Raw genomic sequence first — 20,338 nt, 5'->3', positions numbered from 1 at the left:
GGCCAACTTTCCACTATCAACCCCAACTTGATTTTTCCTGGTGCCAACTAGAGCAGAAAAGGAGAGCCGAAGAAGCGAAATTTGGAGCGTGTGCCACATGTCAGGTTAGGGTTTCGAAAAAAACATCGGGTTTGGTGGGAGCAGGAAAGAGCAGAATTTCTACAAGCCACTGTCGAACTCCACAAGCCACTGTCGAATTACGCAAATGACAGTTGGATTCTGCAAGCAATGGCAGGATTCAACAATAGGCCCAGTGTGCAACATTCCAAATGGGCCCGGAATGTCTCACAAGCACAGGGGTAACACCACAAAACACCGCATCATACCGGCAGCGTTGTCTTAAGTGGCGAGAACTTCTGCACCATTGTGCCCAGTCAGCAACCCTTACAGTGCTAGGCAGCTGAATAGAGGGGCGTCCTTCTCTGGCCCCAAGCCCACCCTCTTTTCCCCTTCCCAACCAGCAGGCCGACCGTAGAAACGGAACGGTACCGGCAACCAATGTTGCAATGAAGGGGGGGTTGGATCAAAAAACGATCGAGGGGGTGGAACACGCTTTTTCGAACTGGGGGATTATGAGAAAGAACCCCTTCTAACAAAAACAATAAACAATGACATTTGAAGCAAGTTGAAAGTAAAGAAACAAATAAAATTATGACAAAAGAAGCAGAAAATTCCTAAAACATCCCACAAATATTCTTTGGTAGATTCTTGGATAATTTACTCCTCTTTCACTGCTTCTGAGCAACGAATATTTCCTGCTGTTTTTGCTAAGATATTATAGAACCCCCCCTTCTATCCCAATTTTCAGAATCCCCAATTCAATCCCCCCCCCTTCTAACCCCCCGAGTTCGATCACCGAAGCCCTTCTTTGCAACATTGCCGGCAAGGGGTGTGTGGTGCTGGTAAGTATGGTTGTACAGTATTGTACACATTCTTCTTTCGCTGATCCCTCCCTCATTTTCTCTTTTTTCTTCCCCTCAGGCCTGTAGACTACGGTAGAAGCAGAAAATGTGGTGATAAGGTTGTGATGCTATAAGTATCAAAGTAAGTAATTTCTACTTTTTAGAATCATTTTAACCGATTCACTTCCCCGCCTGACACGCTTCTGGGTCCAGCACGCTACAAACTTTGACCCCGCCTAGATCAAGGCACATTGACTAATAAAAAGATGCTTTTCCTGCCCTCCTTCATCATGAAACTCGCAATATTTTAGATATCGTAGATGCTGCTGGTGCTCGGATGCACAGAATGCCGTTTTTTGTTGCTCGGATAAAGATGTCGGAGAGGCGCGGTAGATTGCCGCAACTATGGGATGAAATGATGTATCCGCCGGAAGTAGTGCGGGGGAGTTAAAGGGATTCCGTGGAGCGGAGGCTACGGACGGTGGGAGCCTTTTTATGAAGCCTGTCTTTCTCTTGTTAGCATGGTTAATCATATCATATTATACTAGCTAGAGCGAACTGTCCTCCTCTAGTAGGCGGACTCAAGGCTCCCACCCACCACGGCAGTGTGTTCCATGGGATAGTCATGGAACTGCGCAGAAAGAAGACTCGAGTTGACGAGAGTGGATAACGTATCTGTCGTGATCGATGGAAGGATAGGAGGAAACCTTTGTTGCGATTGGTATATGCTCCTGTCTTTGCCGTTTAGTTAGTTGAGTTGAGCGAGAGAGAGGAGAGAGTGTTGAATACGAAGGAACGAACTTCCCCCACCTACCCCAAAGCGTGCGCTGGCCAGAGCCGCATCCCGATCATCAGTCGGATCATCCTTGTCGTTGTGCAAAACAGAATAGTGGGAAAAGGTGTGGGAGGTAGCAGAAAACCTTCAAAAAAAAAAAAAAAGAAACCACCAAGAATCACCTGTATCCTCATTTGCAAATTCTACTTTTTCAGCACTTTTCTCGCTGAAAAGCATGATAGTTATCTTTTTCTCTTAAATTCGTGAGGATGAGTGTGCCAAGAGCGATAAAAACTTGTTGCCTAAGACATTATCATTCCCAATCGGGCACCACGTATCCTTGATAGTCGAGCGAAAAGCACAAAAGGATGCAATAATAAGGAAAAGGATGTGAAAATAAGGGGAAGGCTTGGAATTACTTTTTGTACCCTTCTATGTACTTAATTGCAATCTACCACTGAATTATTACTCACCTGTTTAGGCCTTGCGAGGGAATCCTCTTAGTGTGAGCAGGGTCCTAAATCAATAGTGGTTCTGGAACTTTGGGTAGGATTTAGCTAGGTTCAAGGTGTGTTCATTATCATTCGACGGAACAACAAATGGTACGGACCATCCATTGAGAAGGTTTGAAAGAGCTTTTAGGTAAATTTAGTTCGAGGGTCGGAATCTTAAGTGACGGGCTATTTGAAGTTATGAAATGCATGAAGGAGACTTGGCTCGGTTGTTAATCCTATCCGTGCCGACTAAAGTACCATCCAGTGAAAACCCACGATGGGTAGATAGGGGGGTGGGAGATAAACCACTAGGAGCTGGTGGCAAAAATCCATCCCGAACCCATCTATCCTATCCAAGGTTTAGGGTTGCGATTGTGTTCTACTGGTGACCCCTGTGGTTCATGACAGTCCGAAGGTTTGGTCTAATTACAGCCTTTGACTGGGTCGAAAAGAACACGGACGGGTGGCCAGCGGGGTATTGTGCAGAATTTCGCCGAATTAGGGTAACAAGGCAATAAGTGAGCGAATGGGAGGCAAGTACAGTACCGTGGTACAAGTACAGAACTGGTATTGTACCTATTTGCCACCCCCAGGTTTTAGTAAATAGCAAAGTTATTCAACAAGCGAGGCAAGGGTCCATCCAATCACACCGTTTGCCACCGAGCGGCTCAGTGAGTGATTCTGAGCTGGATGGTTCGTTGAGGGGGTATTCCTCTCCTCCACAGCCCTACCCATAGGAGGATTAAATATCACAAAGTCCACGGTAAGCCTACTGAGAGCTTTTGGCCACGACAGAGCAATGCCAACAAAGCGCCCTTTCTACTAAGTTCACCGCTCCTCCCCTAACTAACTAGTCTTCGTTTTTATTACTAGCCGGAGCCATTCACGCTCTGCATTTTCACTTCCCCGAATAATTCAGAAAGGATTAGGAACCCAAGGGAATCTGAGTTCGACGCATGGACAAGGCTCCATCAGATTCGGTTGAGTGGTATAAACTCGAAACCGAATTCTTTCAGGATGTCATTAGACACACAAGATATGTGGAGGGACCAAAAAACAGGAACGAGAAAGTGGAGGAGGAGTGGAGGAATTGTGGAGAACTCGGCAGGGGAGGTTTCGGTGTCGTCAATAAGCAGATCCGGGAGACTACAGGTCATTGTCGTGCGGTAAAGGCGATTGATAAGAGGGTTCCCTACAAGATCGATTATTCTAGGGAGCTCCTTGTGATGTCCATATTAGCAAAGGTTTGTGTTTTCACTCCAGAGGGACACCGCCCCAGTTTACCACCGCTCCTGGTTATTTTTGTTGAGGCCTAACGGTTAGCTGTTTTAGCGTCCGTCGTTGTTTGTGGAGTTCCTTGGATGGTTCGAGGGAAACGAGACTCTCTATATCGCAATGGAATATCTCCCGAAGGGCGATCTCACTAAGCATATCGGCACACCGCTACAGCAAGAGACCGTTCAAAGTATTTCAAAGCAGATACTCGAGGGTCTCAAAGTTATGCATCAACATGGGATAGCTCATCGGGATCTAAAGCCTGCGGTATAATCCCTACCACAAAACACCTCGCTTGACCGAGTCGCGTCGCGATATACTGACGGATGCATAGAATATTTTTTTGGTTCGCATGTCTCCTGTCTGGGTCAAGTTAGGAGATTTCGGAATATCAAAGCGGATCCTAGCTCATGACACTACAACCCTCCACACCCAAGTATCAACTCAAGTCTACGGCGCCCCCGAGGTCCTAGGGCTGGATTCCAATAGCGAGACCTCGGATTATACGAATTCTGTTGATATTTGGTCACTCGGATGTGTGATATATGAACTACTTGTCGGAGCAAGATTATTTGTCTCGGAGGGTCAAGTATCCCGTTACTACTTCGGGAAATTCCCCTTTCCCGAAGATAAACTGAAAGCGCTATCACCCCCAACCGATGATACCGGAATTTCATTCCTGGAGTCTATGCTTGTAATACAACCTGAAGATCGCCCTACCGCCGTTGGTGCGCTGAGGCATGAATGGTTGGTGGGTGTTACATGTCATAGTGAGGACGATGGGGACGATCAAGATGAAACGACACACGGTCGAGATGAGAGAACCGGGGGCGACGGGGGCGAAAGCGGGATAGCTACCCATGCCAAATGGAAAGAAAGAGGAAGCGAAAGAAACCCGATAACACAGCACGGCACAAAGTGCACCCGAGAGGATGTGGTTTTAGGGGCGAATCCGAGGTCTCAAGGAGGTAGTGATCCTAATATCCCAAAATGTGCAATTGGTACTTCCGTGATCACACCACCAGATATAGTCTCCGCTGAGAGTTCACTGGAGACGGGGACCCTGCATTCAGAGTTGACCCCCCGCAGTTTCCAGGCGACAAGTTCCAAGGGCGCCAAGTGCCACGAGGTGCCGAGGAAAGATTGGATGCACCATATTCCTCAAATATGCCCCCAAGGTAGCACACCGAAAACCCAACTCAGCTTAGAGATGAGACTAGTTGCTAACGAGAAATGGTTGCGGGCTCCTAGACCCCCCGCAAGTGATCCCCCATCGCCAGACCTTCCCGGCAGAAACAGTCTCCAATCGACCCCGGGAACAAATGGCCCAATCAAACACAAATCCCCCGATCCCACCCCCGATAAGGCCACTGCAAGAATTATCTGCTGCCAAATCTACCCTACCCAGCAGAACAGGTTCGGGTCGGGCGATTCGGAAACTTCAGAGGAGGAAGTCTCGCAAAATACCATCCCGAATACCATCGAAAGGGGGGAATAGTAGAAACCATGACACAGCCACCAATACAAGGCAAACCCCCAATGCCGAGCGAAACCTTATTGCATGACGGGACCCTGATACCGGACACAATCCTAATGTTGGCTGGAACACTGAGCAGAATCCTAGTACTGGCCGGAATTTTAATGCTAGCTGGAATCCTAAGCGGAACCTTAACCTTGGTTGAGACACAAGCACCAAATGGCACCAGCGACGGAGGCAGAGACATACCGGAAACCTGAGGAATTGCATATCAGGGGGGACAGAATCGTGAATTTGCATGAAAATTCGGGCTAGGTAGTAGAAGGATACGCTGTGGTTCTACTTCCATTGTACCTATATTTATTGTGTCAAATTTGGGCTCATGGCGCCCAAAAGGGATTCGATCGGTTGTGAGATTTTAGATCATCTGTTAGGAGTGCATAGCATATGGTATGTGATTGGAGCGAGATTTCTAGATTCTGGCTATTAGAGTTATTTCTATGCTGGGGGGGGGGGCGGAGTCGCAAGATTTTCGGACAAACATCGTTTAGATATATTGAAATTCCATTGGTCAAATTCGAGCGATACCTTTATTATCAGTAAGGGTGGTGTTGTCATTCCCTGGCCTGCCTCTGACCTCTTCACCGAGAACTCGATCAAAAAACCATTATACTCCTGTATCTCGCCTCCCGAGACCTTTTGACGGGGTGAGCATATATTTCCCAAGTTCTTACGCGGAGGAATAGGTCGTTCTATACCGACCACGGCATCGGGTATGTGCGATTGCAAGCCACGAACCCGGTTGAACTGTGCGCCTGGGATAATGGTCCAAAGTTCACTTCTCTGGAAAAGGGCGGAAAACATAGCGAATGGTACCTTCCGAAAAGGGGAAGAAGAAAACACCGTAGCTTACAGAATGGGAAAAATCCAATGACATGTGCGTTTGGTGTTTGATTATCGATATTATATACCGATAAATTAGTTGTGGTGTATGATAATAGATCCTGCACCGGCCATAGGAGGTGTGGATACCCAATACAAGTAGGGAAAAGAAAAAAAAGGAAAAAAAACCTGTTCTTCCTACGGCTCCCGAGGTCCCAAACAGGGTGCTGGATTCACCGGCAAACGCTCGACAACCGTTAATTTTGTCGCCCCATCCTGAAGCGCCGCCAATCCTATGCGCCAGGGTCCCCACAAACTCATCACAGCGGTAGGTGGTGTTCACACAAATAATCGTGGCTCTACTGGAGCGAAGGAACACACTAACCCAGGAAACTTGGAGTCTATTGTATGATAACAAGATTGTTACGATATATTATATGATATAACAATCTTGTGACCTCTGACCCTAGGTCCCCACAGTATGTTTTGGCGCGCACCCAATAAATCACGTGGCAGCACCGCCACTGCATTTCGCTTCCACCCTTCAATGGCGCACCGTCGCAGGGTTCACTCTTTGCCACCGAACGTTTGGATACGGGAAGTGCCGAAGTGCATCCGCAGGTGCATGGGTGATGTCATTGGGAAAAAATGACATGGGTCAAGCGGGCCAACGAACGGCTGGGCTAAATTAGCATCCAAATTACTGCTCGCCAAGACACCCCTAGTGTGCCCGGCCATCCGTCCCCTGTCCAACGTTACCCGAGTTGAATAATATTATGGTTCCGGTCACGATAAACCTGTAAGGGCGGCCATTAAGCAAAATACTTAGTAAGCATATAATTTGCTTTTTCTATGGGACTCTCCCAGCAAGAAGGCACAGTAAGGAGCGTAAAATTCTGGCAGGGAGATTCTGTTTCATAGTTAGTAGTGAAAAAAAGTGATTAAGAAGGGATGTACTAACATGAAATTATTCTCCCTCATTGTCATGTATCCTCCGATGTGACTTATATACACAATTATCATGGGTAAAGTGTTTGGCCCGCCCCCAGTAATATTCTATCCAATTTAATTCACAATGGAACTTTGGATAGAATAGAACCTAGTGACCTCAACCCTCAATTTCCTCCTGCAGCCACCCTTTTTGAGCATGAAAGTCCAGTTGGACATCAAGTAGATGCCAAGCACAACATTGATTGCCATCTTGATGGGTTTTCAACATCTTGCAGTCTGGACACTTCCGGTGAAGTGGAACAGCAGACAGGGCTTCCAGGCGTGGTAAGCAGTGCCGATGCGAGGAGTATGCTTTTTTTGGCTTTTGACAACCTTGTACTTTAACAATAGCAGCACGTTTCTTATCCCTCTCGTTACAATCTGCGCATTGCTTAGTCCTACAATCTAACCGGAGCCTATTTTTCCATAAGCCACACTCTTGTAAAACTTCCCGTAAGTGTTTCAGCCGACCTGAGAACTGATTACGGTCAGCAGAAAAGACCATAGACTACTCTGTAGGTACACCAGTCTTAATATCAAAAAAAAAAAAGTATTTTGCATATAGGCTTGATTACCTCCAGGTCCCAAGTTCATTTCCTTTGCTCTGAGTGCATTAGGTGCAAAACTTGAATGACTAGTAGCATTATCGAAGAAGAAGAGAGCAGAGTAAAGCTCCAAGGGGTATAGCAATTCAATCATTGAAATCACAACATTCAAGATATGAGTTACCAGATTTTCTGACCTCCAATACCCATCATTATTCTTGCCTTATTCAAAGAATTCAGTAGCATGTTGCCTTTGTGGGTCAAGTCCTTTTGCTCTGATGACAGCTTCCGGAATCTCTGGTGGTAATGTGACAAGGCCACTAGGAAACAAGCAGTTACTTAACGTAATACCATTCTCCCGGGTCTTCTTTTTCAAGTATATGTAAGAAGTACGGGTACTCGGCTATATGTTTTATTTAAAGTATCGCTTTGATACTTGGTTTTGTTATATGTTTTGTTTTAAGTATTGCTTTGATACTTAGTGTGTTTTACATATCGTTTGATACTTGGTTTTGTTATATGATTTGTTTTAAGTATTACTTTGATAGTTGGTTTGTTTTAAGTATCATTTCATATTGGTTTTGTTTTATGTTTTGAGTAACCAGTACGGGTACTCGGTTATTGGTTTGTTTTAAGTATTGTTTGATAATTGGTTATGTTTTATGTTTTGTTTTAAGTATCACTTTGACACTTGGTTTGTTTTAAGTATCGTTTGATACTTGGTTTTGTTTTATATTTTGTTTTAAGTATCACTTTACTACTTAATTAGTTTTACCAGAGTATATCGATTGCTACCTTTGATTAGTTTCGTTCATGCTAGACATGAACAGATTTTTGTATTTAAAGACTGCCTATTGCTACGATAGACAAGACAGACTTCGACAGACAGTATTTTAATATACTTGGTTGAACAGTTACTTTTTTATTCCTCAGTACACCCTTGAAGCCTCCTTTAGTTCTCAGCTCTCGCCTCCTCTCTAGAAGAGCAGGCCACCTGCCAACTATCGTATCTATTACCGATAATGTGATTAGCACCTTGCGAACACGTTACATGTTTTTAACCTCAGCAAGTGGTTAAGAACCAGTCACCGGATTTAGGCCTAATCAACCTATCGATATCCATCTCAGAACGCTAGTGGAGAGAAGCAGCAGAATCACAGCACATTCGGCTTCGTCTCAAATCCAAGATAGAGTCTTTGACAACCAGGAGTGGGAAGCAAATCCCACGGCAAGACATTACAAGAAAGAAACAACCCCGGTGCTCTGCTAAGGAGCAGGGAGAACCTGCAAACATGGAAGACACATAACCTCAAGGAGAATTCCCCTCTACTCCAACAAAGAAGCCTTCCTTTAAACCTCCAATCGACCGTGAATCCAGTAGTGAATCAGACATGGCTAGTACAGGAGGAGGACCTTCAGGAGGAGGAAAATCTCAGGCTAGGCCTGAAGAAGAGGAGGTACCCGCAGTATTTGAACCTCCTAAGTTTAAACTCCTCCTCCCAGCGAAGTTTACAGGAGAAGGAAAAGACCTCAAGCCTGAAGCCTTTGACCGATGGGTGACGGAACTCACACACTATCTTCTCCTGTAAGGGAAATATGTAGAAGACGCTACAACTGGACTATATATCGGATCATTCTACGAAGGAAAGGCAACTGACGCATACCACCAATGCTATAAGAAATACGGCGGAAATGTGTAATTAAGAGGATCTACAGTTCTCGATTACCTGAAAGGCCGATTCCAATCTTCTATCACCAACAACCTCCTATACAACAAATTCAACCAGCTCCAACAAGTCAACGGAATGCATGTCCAGAGAATCACAAATGTGGCTATGGATCTTTTGATATATAAGGACCGGATGAAGAAAGGAAGCATTTCCAGCTATATCCTTAAGCGACGATTCTACGATACTATGTATCCTACCCTCCAGTGAGAGGTAGAAACACTTGAGGAAGACGGCGATGATATTGCAATAATAATTGTAAGAGCAGAACAAAAGGACGCCATCCTCCATGAAACCAAGGCATACAAGACACAAATATCCTCTAGCAGGAATAGCCAACCACGACACAAACCCTCTAGTAACTCTGAAGACAATACCCCGCGGGTTTTCAAGAAGAAAACCAAACCCTCCAAAGAATCGAGAAGGCAGAATGGAGAATGTTTTGAATGCGGAAAAACTAGACACATAGCAAAGAACTGCCCTACGAAGAATGGGAAAGGAAAAGCGATTAAACAAGAAGCCTCAGCCAACAATATTGAGAGCGATAGTGATGATGCCCAATCCAGCAAATATGAGGAAATCCATATCAGGTATATTGATATAGAGTGTAACAGTGTCCGACCTCTGGCTACATTTAAAGCACACACTGCCCTAGAAGGTACTATTCTGATCAATGGTAAGAAGGCTCAAGTCCTATTCGACACTGGTGTGATCAGAAGAGACATGATTAGTAATGCTTTTATCTCTGTCCATGGACTCCCAACCCGAGATCTTAACCAACCCATACCAGTCAATATGGCAGTAAAAGGGTCGCGATCAACACGCCATAAAACCTGTAGCGCAACTATCCAACTTGGTTCTGCCATCCTACCGCCCCAGGAGATGCTGGTTGGAAATCTAGCCAAATATGATACCCTCATAGGAATGCCATTCCTGAACCTCCACAAAGCTATAATCAGGTGTGGGGAATCAACCATCGATTTCCCAGATCAGAAGGTCCGAGTCTCCTGCAAGCTGACAAGTGGAGAGTACTGAGCCGCAGTCTATGAAGCAACTGCCCAACGACAATTAGATGAATACGCTGATGTTTTCCCCAATCAGATACCCGAAGAACTACTGCCTATGAGAGAAGTGAACCACTACATGCATCTCAGAGATCCCTCCAATCTTAAGAACCAACCCACCTACTCTATCCCTGACGCATAGAAAAGCCTACTATGTGACTGGATCAACCAACAACAAAGAAGAGGAGTCATCTATCGAGCAGAAGCCCCAGGTGCCACTTCTATATTTGTTCAACCCAAAGCAGATGGCAAAAGAATCCGCCTCTTAGTTGACCTCAAACTACAGAATGAAAACACAGTTATGGACAGCTCTGCTATCCCAAACCAAACCCAAATCCTGAATGCAGTTGGACGGGCTAGATTCTGAAGCAAGATTGACTTAAGTAATGCCTACTTCCAAACACAGCTAGATCTGGAATCCGAATGATACAGCAGTTTCAAAGCACCCTTTGGAAGTTTCATTAGCCGAGTTTTGTTGCAAGGTGATATGAATGTGCCTGCCATCTTTATGTGAATTATGGAGAACCTCTTAGGCGAATATTACCACCATTTTGTCTGGGTTTACATTGATGATATTCTCATCTTCTCAAACACCAAAATAGAACATGCCTACCATATTGGTTTGGTTTGTACCAAACTATGAGAAGCTAAGTTCTACACTAGCAGAAACAAATCAATCCTATTTGCCGCTAAGCTCGATATCCTAGGACATGTTATAGATGACGAAGAAATATATGCAGCCCTTGGAAAAATATCCTGTTTGACAGAATGGACCACACCCTGGAATCAAAAGGAACCGATGCGATTCCTAGGACTAGTCAACTATATCTCCCAGTTCCTACCACATCACGCCACTGTGACAGCGCCGCTCACAGACCTTACCAGCAATGCAGAATTTGTCTGGACCCACACTCATGACCAAGCCTTTACCAATATCAAGGAATTAATTAAAAATGCCAATGTTATACGACCTATCAACTACAGTAAGTCAGACCTGATATGGCTGATTACTGATACATCAGATGTTGGAGTTGGAGCATGGGTTGGACAAGGAAACTCTCATGAAACGGCAAGACTGGCAGCATTACACAGCAGGAAGTTCACTAATTCACAGATGAACTATAGAACAACAGACAAGGAAGCCCTTGCTATAATTGATACTCTTACCACTTTCAACCACATCCTGATAGGCAATACCTTCATCCTTGTTACTGACCACCAACCCCTCACTAATCTTATAACAGAAAAAATACCTGGAAGGAGAAGAACACGATAGATAGGCGAGATCTGCAAATACGATGCAAAAATGATCTATACCCCTGGGAGAACGAACTATTTAACTGATGCTCTCTCCCGCCTATATGAGAATTAAGACCTTACAGACCCCCCTCTTGTTCATAACCACACAAGACAAAGCGAAGTCATCCATGATAACACCTCCTATGAACAAGAACCATTGATGGCTACCTCCAGCTCTGCCTCTCTCTCCAATCCTTTCTCTTACACCATGTACAGAGCTGTCAGAACAGAATGAGGAAAGGACATTCATGATGAGTGGAGAGACAATTGCACCCTCCGCAGCACACCTCCTCACGAGTTTGAACAAAGCAGACTCCACTGATCCCACTGTTACCTTGATACCTACCCTTTGCACCAAACTGAAATTAAATTCAGCAACAGAAACCTGCGACCGTACTATATGTCTGCTGATAATTCCAAAAACACCAGCTTCCATACTATAAAAGGAGTAGAGGAGATAATGGATGAAGATGGATCGACCCAACCTCCCCTTGCTCTTAATCCTGTCCCAAGACGACACCAGGGTCTTGAAGAACTCGAACAAGCAGCAGCCTACGTGGATGTAATATCTTACCTATGCCCTCCGCAGTCAGCCCTGCCAGCCTTTCCTCCCATAATCGATCCATGACCACTATATGGTGGACCCTTACGAGTATATAACAATGAAACCATTATTTCTGTCATGCCTTCTACAATTCCTGAGTATCACCGACAGCTCTATGTAACTTTTGAAGAAGAGGAAGCCCCTATTGAACTGACAAGAGGATCACTAATTGAGGATGAACGAGATGTTAGATCAACTACAGAAGAATTAACCTCCTCTTTCCAAAGCGAAATGATAGCAGGATACTGCTATGACCCGATCTACTTCAAAGCTATGGATAGCTCCAGATATGGAGACCTCGCTCCCTACAATATATCCAACAGAATGGTCTATACCAGCACCAGTTATGGTGAACATTGCCTATACATCCCGGAAGGCTATATGTTCAATGGAATAACCATTAGAAAATATGTCATCACCGAAATCCACAATAAAGGACACCATAGTGCAGACCGCAACTTCTAATATGCCTCGGAATATGTTTACTGGCCTGAAATGCGAAAGGACTTTCGCGATTTCGTCAAACAATGTGAACTCTGCCAGGCAAATAAGAAGCAAACACAACTACCTGAAGGGAAAGTGCAGACCCTCCAACTACCATGTGAAATATTTGAATCCTATGCCATCGATTTCGCAGGACCATTCAACAAGTCCACCAGATATGATACCATATTGGTAGCTGTGGATCGATTTGGTGAATACACCTAGCTCATACTAATGAAGGTTACCGATTCCTCCAAAAACACCTGGAATAACCTGCAACAATACCTATTTACCCCTCATGAGTACCCCTTATCTATTGTCAGTAATGCTGATCCCCATTTCACTGCCAGATTCTGGAAGCAAACCTTAACCTCCCTCGGAATCAACCACATTATGGCTGCCCCTGGACATCATGAGGCTAATGGCCAAGCAGAACGAAAAATCCACGAAGTCAAGACCGGAATTAGGAACATTATCAATGAACGACAAACCAACTGTTAACCAGCCCTCGTTGAGCTGGCCGTATATATTAATGCCGGATTTTCAGACACCTTGGGAATGTCTCCATACAAGGCAATCTTCGGCTACCAATATTCTCTCCTACCTACAACTCTATTTAAGTACTCCTCAGTCCCTGCCTCCGATGACCACCTAAACCGCCATCAAGCAATATGGAATGATGCCTTCCAAGCTGTTAAAGCTGCCCGATTCCGAAGTACCACTACGGCTCAGAAGTGACGACGTAAACATGTTCCCATTCCACCAGGTGATATGCTCATGGTATATGGAAACATGTTTATAACCAAGGTTAGACACAGCAAGAAACTGCAACCCCAATGGTGAGGACCATTTAAAGTATTATCCTTTGACGAGCATACAGAAAACTAGGTTGTCCAAATCGATGGACGCATGTACTGCCACAATACTACAGTTTTCTACGCCTCTACTGTCAAGCGATTCCACCCAAATGACGATTCCAAGTTCCCTGGACGAACCCACTCTCGACCTGCACCTATCATCATTGATAAGAAAGATGAATGGGAAGTTGAAGAAATCCGTGACCACCGCCTTTGGTATGGAAATGATCCATTCCTGGTCAAGTGGAAAGGATATCTAACAAGCAAGAACAGCTGGGAACCACTAGATGGACTAGAGCATGCAATGGATATGGTGAATGATTGGTGGAAAGACAACATGCCAAACGAATCCCTCCCCCAAACGATCAATTATATCACCATATGCTGGACACCTACGATGCCAGAGACTGAGCGATAGCATGCGGAACTCAAAACTAGGGATGGGTTTTGGGTACCATACTTTGAGTCGGAATTCGAAAGTAGTCATGAGGAAAATCAAGCTATAGAGCAGGCTCGCGACAACCTTATCTAATCACTAATCACTATCCAAATACCATAACGATGTCAAACTATGTGGAACTCAATGTGAGGCTATGACAACAGATTGTTGGACTGTTGTTGAACCGCGATGTTATCCAACTTGAAGACTACTTCGAAATCCTCTGAATAGACTACTGTCCTGATTGCGACCACACTTTGATTGATGTACGGCATCAATCTGGTATTCGTGACTACTGTGATTTGCATTTCTTTGATTCTAAATGTTTTCTTAGGATTTCTTCTTGTACCTGGTGTAACACTTGGGATGAAGAAGAAATGGAGGGAATTGAAGCCTTTGATTTCTAAGACTCAGCTTTTGATAATTATAAGGTTTTGTTTGTTTAAACAGTAGTTTTGTTTTGAGGAATGTAACCGGTATGGGTACTCGGTTATTGGTTTGTTTTAAGTATCGTTTGATACTTGGTTTTGTTTTATGTTTTATTTTAAGTATTGCTTTGATACTTGGTTTGTTTTAAGTATTATTTGATACTTGGTTTTGCTTTATGTTTTGTTTGAAGTATCACTTTAACACTTAGTTTGTTTTAAGTATTGTTTGATACTTGGTTTTGTTTTATGTTTTGTTTTAAGTATCACTTTACTACTTAATTAGTTTTACCAGAGTGTATCGATTGATACCTTTGATTAGTTTCGTTCATGCTAGACATGAACAGATTTTTGTATTTGAAGACTGCCTGTTTCTACGATAGAAAAGGCAGACTTTGACAGACAGTATTTCAATATAGTTGGTTGAATGGTTTCTCCTTTGTTCCTCAGTACACGCTCGAAGCCTTCTTTAGTTCTCAGTTCTCGCCTCCTCTCTGGAAGAGCAGGCCACCTGCCAACTATCGTATCTATTACCGATAATGTGATTAGCACCTTGCGAACACGTTACAGTGTATATAATCTTTACTATGCCATGACTGATATCTGCCATCATTAGCATTGAAGCTTGACTCGTCATGAGTACATGGAACCAGTAACTTGGTCAAAGAGACAGTCTGAAGGTCTTATGGCTTTTCACTTCTGTTTTCATCATACTGGATGATTCCAGGTTTGAGTCCTTCTAATACGTCTAGATATTTGTTCTGATAGCTGATAACATCTGATGGTTCATGGCCATCATAGTAGATTCCATTTCGAATATCCTTATACTGATAGCCTAAGCTTTTCAACTACCAACATACTGATCGGATCCGTATTATCCTCTTATACTTTGCTTCTGCCTGTCCTGCCCCGTCACTACTCACAATACCTGTATCTACAAGCTTACCTATATTGTAACGTGTTCGCAAGGTGCCAATCACGTTATCGATAATGGATACGATAGTTGGCAGGTGGCCTGCTCTTCCAGAGAGGAGGCGAGAGCTGAGAACTAAAGGAGGCTTCGAGGGTGTACTGAGGAACAAAGAAGTAACCGTTCAACCAAGTATATTGAAATACTGTCTGTCGAAGTCTGCCTTTTCCATCATAGAAACAGGCGGTCTTTAAATACACAAATCTGTTCATGTCTAGCATGAACGAAACTAATCAAAGGTATCAATCGATACACTTTGGTAAAACTCTTTAAGTATCAAAGCGATACTTAAAACAAAACATAAAACAAAACCAAGTATCAAACGATACTTAAAACAAATCATAAAACAAAACCAAGTATCAAACGATACTTAAAACAAACCAAGTATCAAAGCGATACTTAAAACAAAACATAAAACAAAACCAAGTATCAAACGATACTTAAAACAAACCAAGTATCAAAGCGATACTTAAAACAAAACATAAAACAAAACTAAGTATCAAACGATACTTAAAACAAACCAAGTATCAAAGCGATACTTAAAACAAAACATAAAACAAAACCAATAACCAAGTACCCGTACCGGTTACATTCCCCAAAACAAAACAACTGTTTAAACATACAAAACCTAATAGTCATCAAAAGCGGATTCCGAGAAACTCATGGCTTCAGTTTCTACAAGAAATTCCTCATCATAAGTATCACACCAGGGGCAAGAGGAAACTCTAAGGAAACACTTAGACTCGAAGAAATCTAAATCACAGTAGTCACGAATACCAGATTGGTGCTGTACGTCAACCCAAGCATGATCACAATTAGGACAGTAGTCAATCCAGAGGATTTCGAAGTAGTCTTCAAGTTGGATAGCATCGCGGTTCAACAACAGTCCAACAACCTGTTGTCGCTGCCTCACATTGAGCTCCACATAGTTTGACATCGTTATGGTATTCGGATGGTGATTGGTGACTAGATAAGGTTGTCGAGGGCCTGCTCCATAGCTTGATTCTCCTCATCGCTGCTTTCAAACTCCGACTCAAAGCATGGTGCCCAAAATCCATCTCTAGCTTCGAGTTCTGCGTGCCATCGCTCAGTTTCTGGCATTGTAGGTGTCCAGCACATGGTGATATAATTGATTGTTGGGGGAAGGGATTCGTTTGGCATGTTGTCTTTCCACCATTCGTTCACCATATCCATAGCGTGCTCATGGCCCTCTAGGGGTTCCCAACTGTTTTCGCTCGTCGGATATCCTTTCCACTTGACTAGGAACTGATCGTTTCCATGCCAAAGGCGGTGGTCTCGGATTTCTTCAACTTCCCATTCATCTTTCTTTTCAATGATGATAGGTGCGGGTTGAGAGTGGGTTCTTCCGGGGAACTTGGAGTCGTCATTTGGGTGGAACCGTTTGACAGCAGAGGCGTGAAAGACTGCAGTATTGCCGCGGTACATGCGTCCATCCATCTGGACAGTGTAGTTCTCTGTGTGCTCGTCAAAGGATATGACTTTGAAGGGTCCACGCCATCGGGGTTGCAGTTTCTTGCTGCGTCCAACATTGGTAATGAACATGTTACGGTGTACCATGAGCATGTCTCCTGGTGAGATCAGGATATGTTTGCGTCGTCGTTTCTGGGCAGTAGTGGTGCTTCGGAATCGGGCAGCTTTAACAGCTTGGAAGGCATCGTTCCGAATTGCTTGGTGGCGGTTTAGGTGGTCGTCAGAGGCAGGGACTGTGGAGTTCTTGAATAGTGTTGTAGGTAGGAGGTGGTATTGACGGCCAAAGACTGCCTTGTATGGTGACATTCCCAAGGTATCTGAAAATCCGGCATTGATATATGTAGCGAGCACAACAAGGGCTGGTTCCCAGTTGGTTTGTCGTTCATTGATCATGTTCCTAATTCCGGTCTTAACTTCGCGGATTTTTCGTTCTGCCTGGCCATTAGTCTTATGGTGTCCAGGGGCAGCCATAATGTGGTTTATTCCGAGGGAGGTTAAGGTTTGATTCCAGAATCTGGCAGTAAAATGGGGATCAGCGTCACTGACAATAGATAAGGGGTACCCATGGGGGGTAAACAGGTATCGTTGGAGGTTATTCCAGGTGTCTTTGGAGGAATCGGTAACTTTCATTGGAAGGAGCCCGGTATATCCAGAAAATCGGTCCACAGCTACCAAGATGGTGTCAAATCCAGCGGATTTGTTGAATGGTCCTGCGAAATCGATGGCATACGATTCGAATATTTCACATGGTAGTTGGAGGGTCTGTGCTTTCCCTTCAGGTTGTTGTGTTCGCTCCTTATTTGCCTGGCAGAGTTCACATTGTTAGACAAAATCGCGGAAGTCCTTTCGCATTTCAGGCCAGTAAACATATTCTGAGGCATATGAAGGTTGCGGTTGGCACTATGGTGTCCTTTGTTGTGAATCTCGGATATGACATATTCTCTAATAGTCATTCCATTGAACATATGACCTTTTGGTATGTATAGGCAATGTTCACCATAACGGGTGCTGGTAAAGACCATTCCATTAGATATGTTGTAGGGGGCGAGGTCTCCATGCCTGGAGCTATCCATGGCTTTGAAGTAAATCGGGTCATGGCGATATCCTGCTATCATTTGGCTTCGGAATGAGGAGGTTAATTCTTCTGTGGTCGATCTAACATCTCGTTCATCCTCGATGATAGGGATCCTCTTGTTGGTTCGATAGGGGCTTCCTCTTCCTCAAAGGTTTCGTAGAGTTGACGCCGATGCTCGGGAATAGTAGAGGATATGACCGAGACAATGGTTTCATTGTTGTATACTCATAAGGGTCCACCATATAGTGGTCATGAATCGATCATGGGAGGAGAGGATGGCGGGGCTGACTGTGGGGGTTGTAAATACGACATTGCATCCACGTAGGCTGCTGCTTGTTCGAGTTCTTCAAGACCTTGGTATCGCGTTGGAGCAGGGTTAATGACATGAGGGGGTTGGGTTGGCTCATTTCCATCGATCATCTCTTCTTCTCCTTCTGCGGTATCGAAGCCGGTGTCTTTGGAATCATCAGCAGGCATATAGTACGGTCGCTGGTATCTGTTGCCGAACTTGATCTCAGTTTGGTGAAAAGGGCAGGTGTCGTGATAACAGTGGGACCAGTGGGTTCTGCTTTGTTCAAGTTCGTGAGGAGGTGTGCTGCGGAGCGTGTAATTGTCTTTCCATTCTTCATCAATGTCCTTTCCTCGTTCTGTTCCGGCAGCACTGTACATGGTGTAAGAGAAAGGATTGGAGGGAGCGGCAGAGCTGGCGGTAGCCATTGATGGTTCTTGTTCATAGGAGGTATCGTCAGGGCTGTCCTCGCTTTGTCTTGTATGGTCGTGAACAAGGGGAAGGTTTGCAAGGTCTTGATTCTCGTATAGGCGGGAGAGAGCATCAGCTAAATAGTTCGTTCTTCCAGGGGTATAGATGATTTTTGCATCGTATTTGCTGATCTCCCCTATCCATCTTGTTCTTCTTCTTCCCGGTATCTTTTCTGTTTTAAGATTAGTGAGAGGTTGGTGGTTGGTAACAATAGTGAAGGTATTGCCCATCAGGATGTGATTGAAAGCGGCGAGAGCATCAATCACAGCAAGGGCTTCCTTGTCTGTTGTTCCATAGTTCATCTATGAGTTAGTGAACTTTCTGCTGTGTAATGCCGCCGGCCTTGCCGTTTCATGGGAGGCCCCTTGCCCAACCCATGCTCCAACTCCAACATCCGATGCATCAGTAATCAACCATATCGGTCCTGGTTTACTATAGTCGATAGGTTGAATAACGTTGGCGTTTTTAATCAAATACTTGATGTTGGTAAAAGCTTGGTCATGAGTGTGGGTCCAGGCAAATTCTGCATTGCCGGTAAGGTCTGTGAGCGGCGCTGTCACAGTGGCGTGGTGTGGGAGGAACTGGGAAATGTAGTTGACTAGTCCTAGGAATCGCATGAGTTCTTTTTGATTCTGGGGTGTTGACCATTCCGTTAAACAGGCTATTTTTCCTGGGGCTGCGTGTATTCCTTCATCATCTATAACATGTCCTAGGATATCGTGTTTATCGGCAAACAGAATTGATTTGTTTCTGCTAGTATAGAATTTAGCTTCCCTAAGTTTGGTACAAACCAAACCTATATGGTAGGCGTGTTCTGTTGCGGTGTTCGAGAAGATGAGAATATCATCAATGTAGACCCAAACAAAATGGTGGAGGTATTCGCTTAGGTGGTTTTCCATAATTCGCATAAAGGTGGCAGGCGCATTCATATCACCTTGTAACATAACTCAGCTAATGAAACTTCCGAAGGGTGTTTTGAAACTGTTGTAGCGTTCGCTTTCTGGGTCTAACCTTGTTTGGAAGTAGGCATCGCTTAGGTCAATCTTACTTCGGAATCTAGCCCGTCCAACTGCATTTAGGTTCTGGGTTTAGTTTGGGATAGCGGAGCTGTCCATAACCGTGTTTTCATTCCGTAGCTTGAGATCAACCAAGGGGCGGATTCTTTTGCCATCTGCTTTGGGTTGAACAAACATAGGAGCGGCACCAGGGGCTTCTGCCCGGTAGATGACTCCTCTTCTTTGTTGTTGGTTGATCCAATCACAAAGTGGGCTTTTGTATGCATCAGGAATAGAGTAGGTGGGTTGGTTCTTGAGATTGGAGGGGTCTCGGAGGCGGATGTGGTGATTCACCTCTCTCATAGGTGGTAGTTCTTCGGGTATTTGATCAGTGAAAACATCAGAATACTCATCCAATAGTCGTAGGGCAGTTGTTTCACAGACTGCGGCTCAGTATTCTCCGCTTGTTGGCTTGCATGAGACTCTAACCTTCTGATCTGGGAAATCAATAGTTGATTCCCCACACCTGATTATAGCTTTGTAACGATTCAGGAATGGCATGCCTATTAGGGCATCGTATTTGGCTAAATTTCCAACCAGCATTTCCTGGGGGGGTAGGACTGCAGAACCAAGTCGAATGGTCGCACTACAGGTTTTATGGCTTGAGGATCGCGATCCTTTTACTGCCATATTGACTGGTATGGGTTGGTTAAGGTCTCGGGTAGGGAGTCCATGGACAGAGACAAAGGCATTACTGATCATATCTCTTCCGATTGCACCAGTGTCGAATAGGACTCGAGCCTTTTTGC

At 44.5% G+C, this 20,338-nt stretch overlaps 1 protein-coding gene; it reads right to left on the bottom strand.

Annotated features, from left to right (window-relative positions):
* Nucleotides 1–593: 593 nt before the first annotated feature.
* Nucleotides 594–877, bottom strand: GSTUM_00002103001 (uncharacterized protein; the record flags this gene model as incomplete). XM_002835959.2 has 1 exon in its annotated part: nucleotides 594–877. One exon carries the CDS (start codon nucleotides 875–877, stop codon nucleotides 776–778), a length of 102 nt encoding a protein of 33 aa, XP_002836005.1. The 3' UTR covers nucleotides 594–775.
* Between the last annotated feature and the right edge of the window lie 19,461 nt (nucleotides 878–20,338).

The sequence above is a fragment of the Tuber melanosporum genome (genome assembly GCF_000151645.1).
Source record: "Tuber melanosporum whole genome shotgun sequence assembly, scaffold_121, strain Mel28".
Classification (NCBI taxonomy): Eukaryota; Fungi; Ascomycota; class Pezizomycetes; order Pezizales; family Tuberaceae; genus Tuber; species Tuber melanosporum.
Note: the sequence above shows the minus strand (reverse complement) of the source record. Positions and strands in the feature narration are given on the sequence as shown.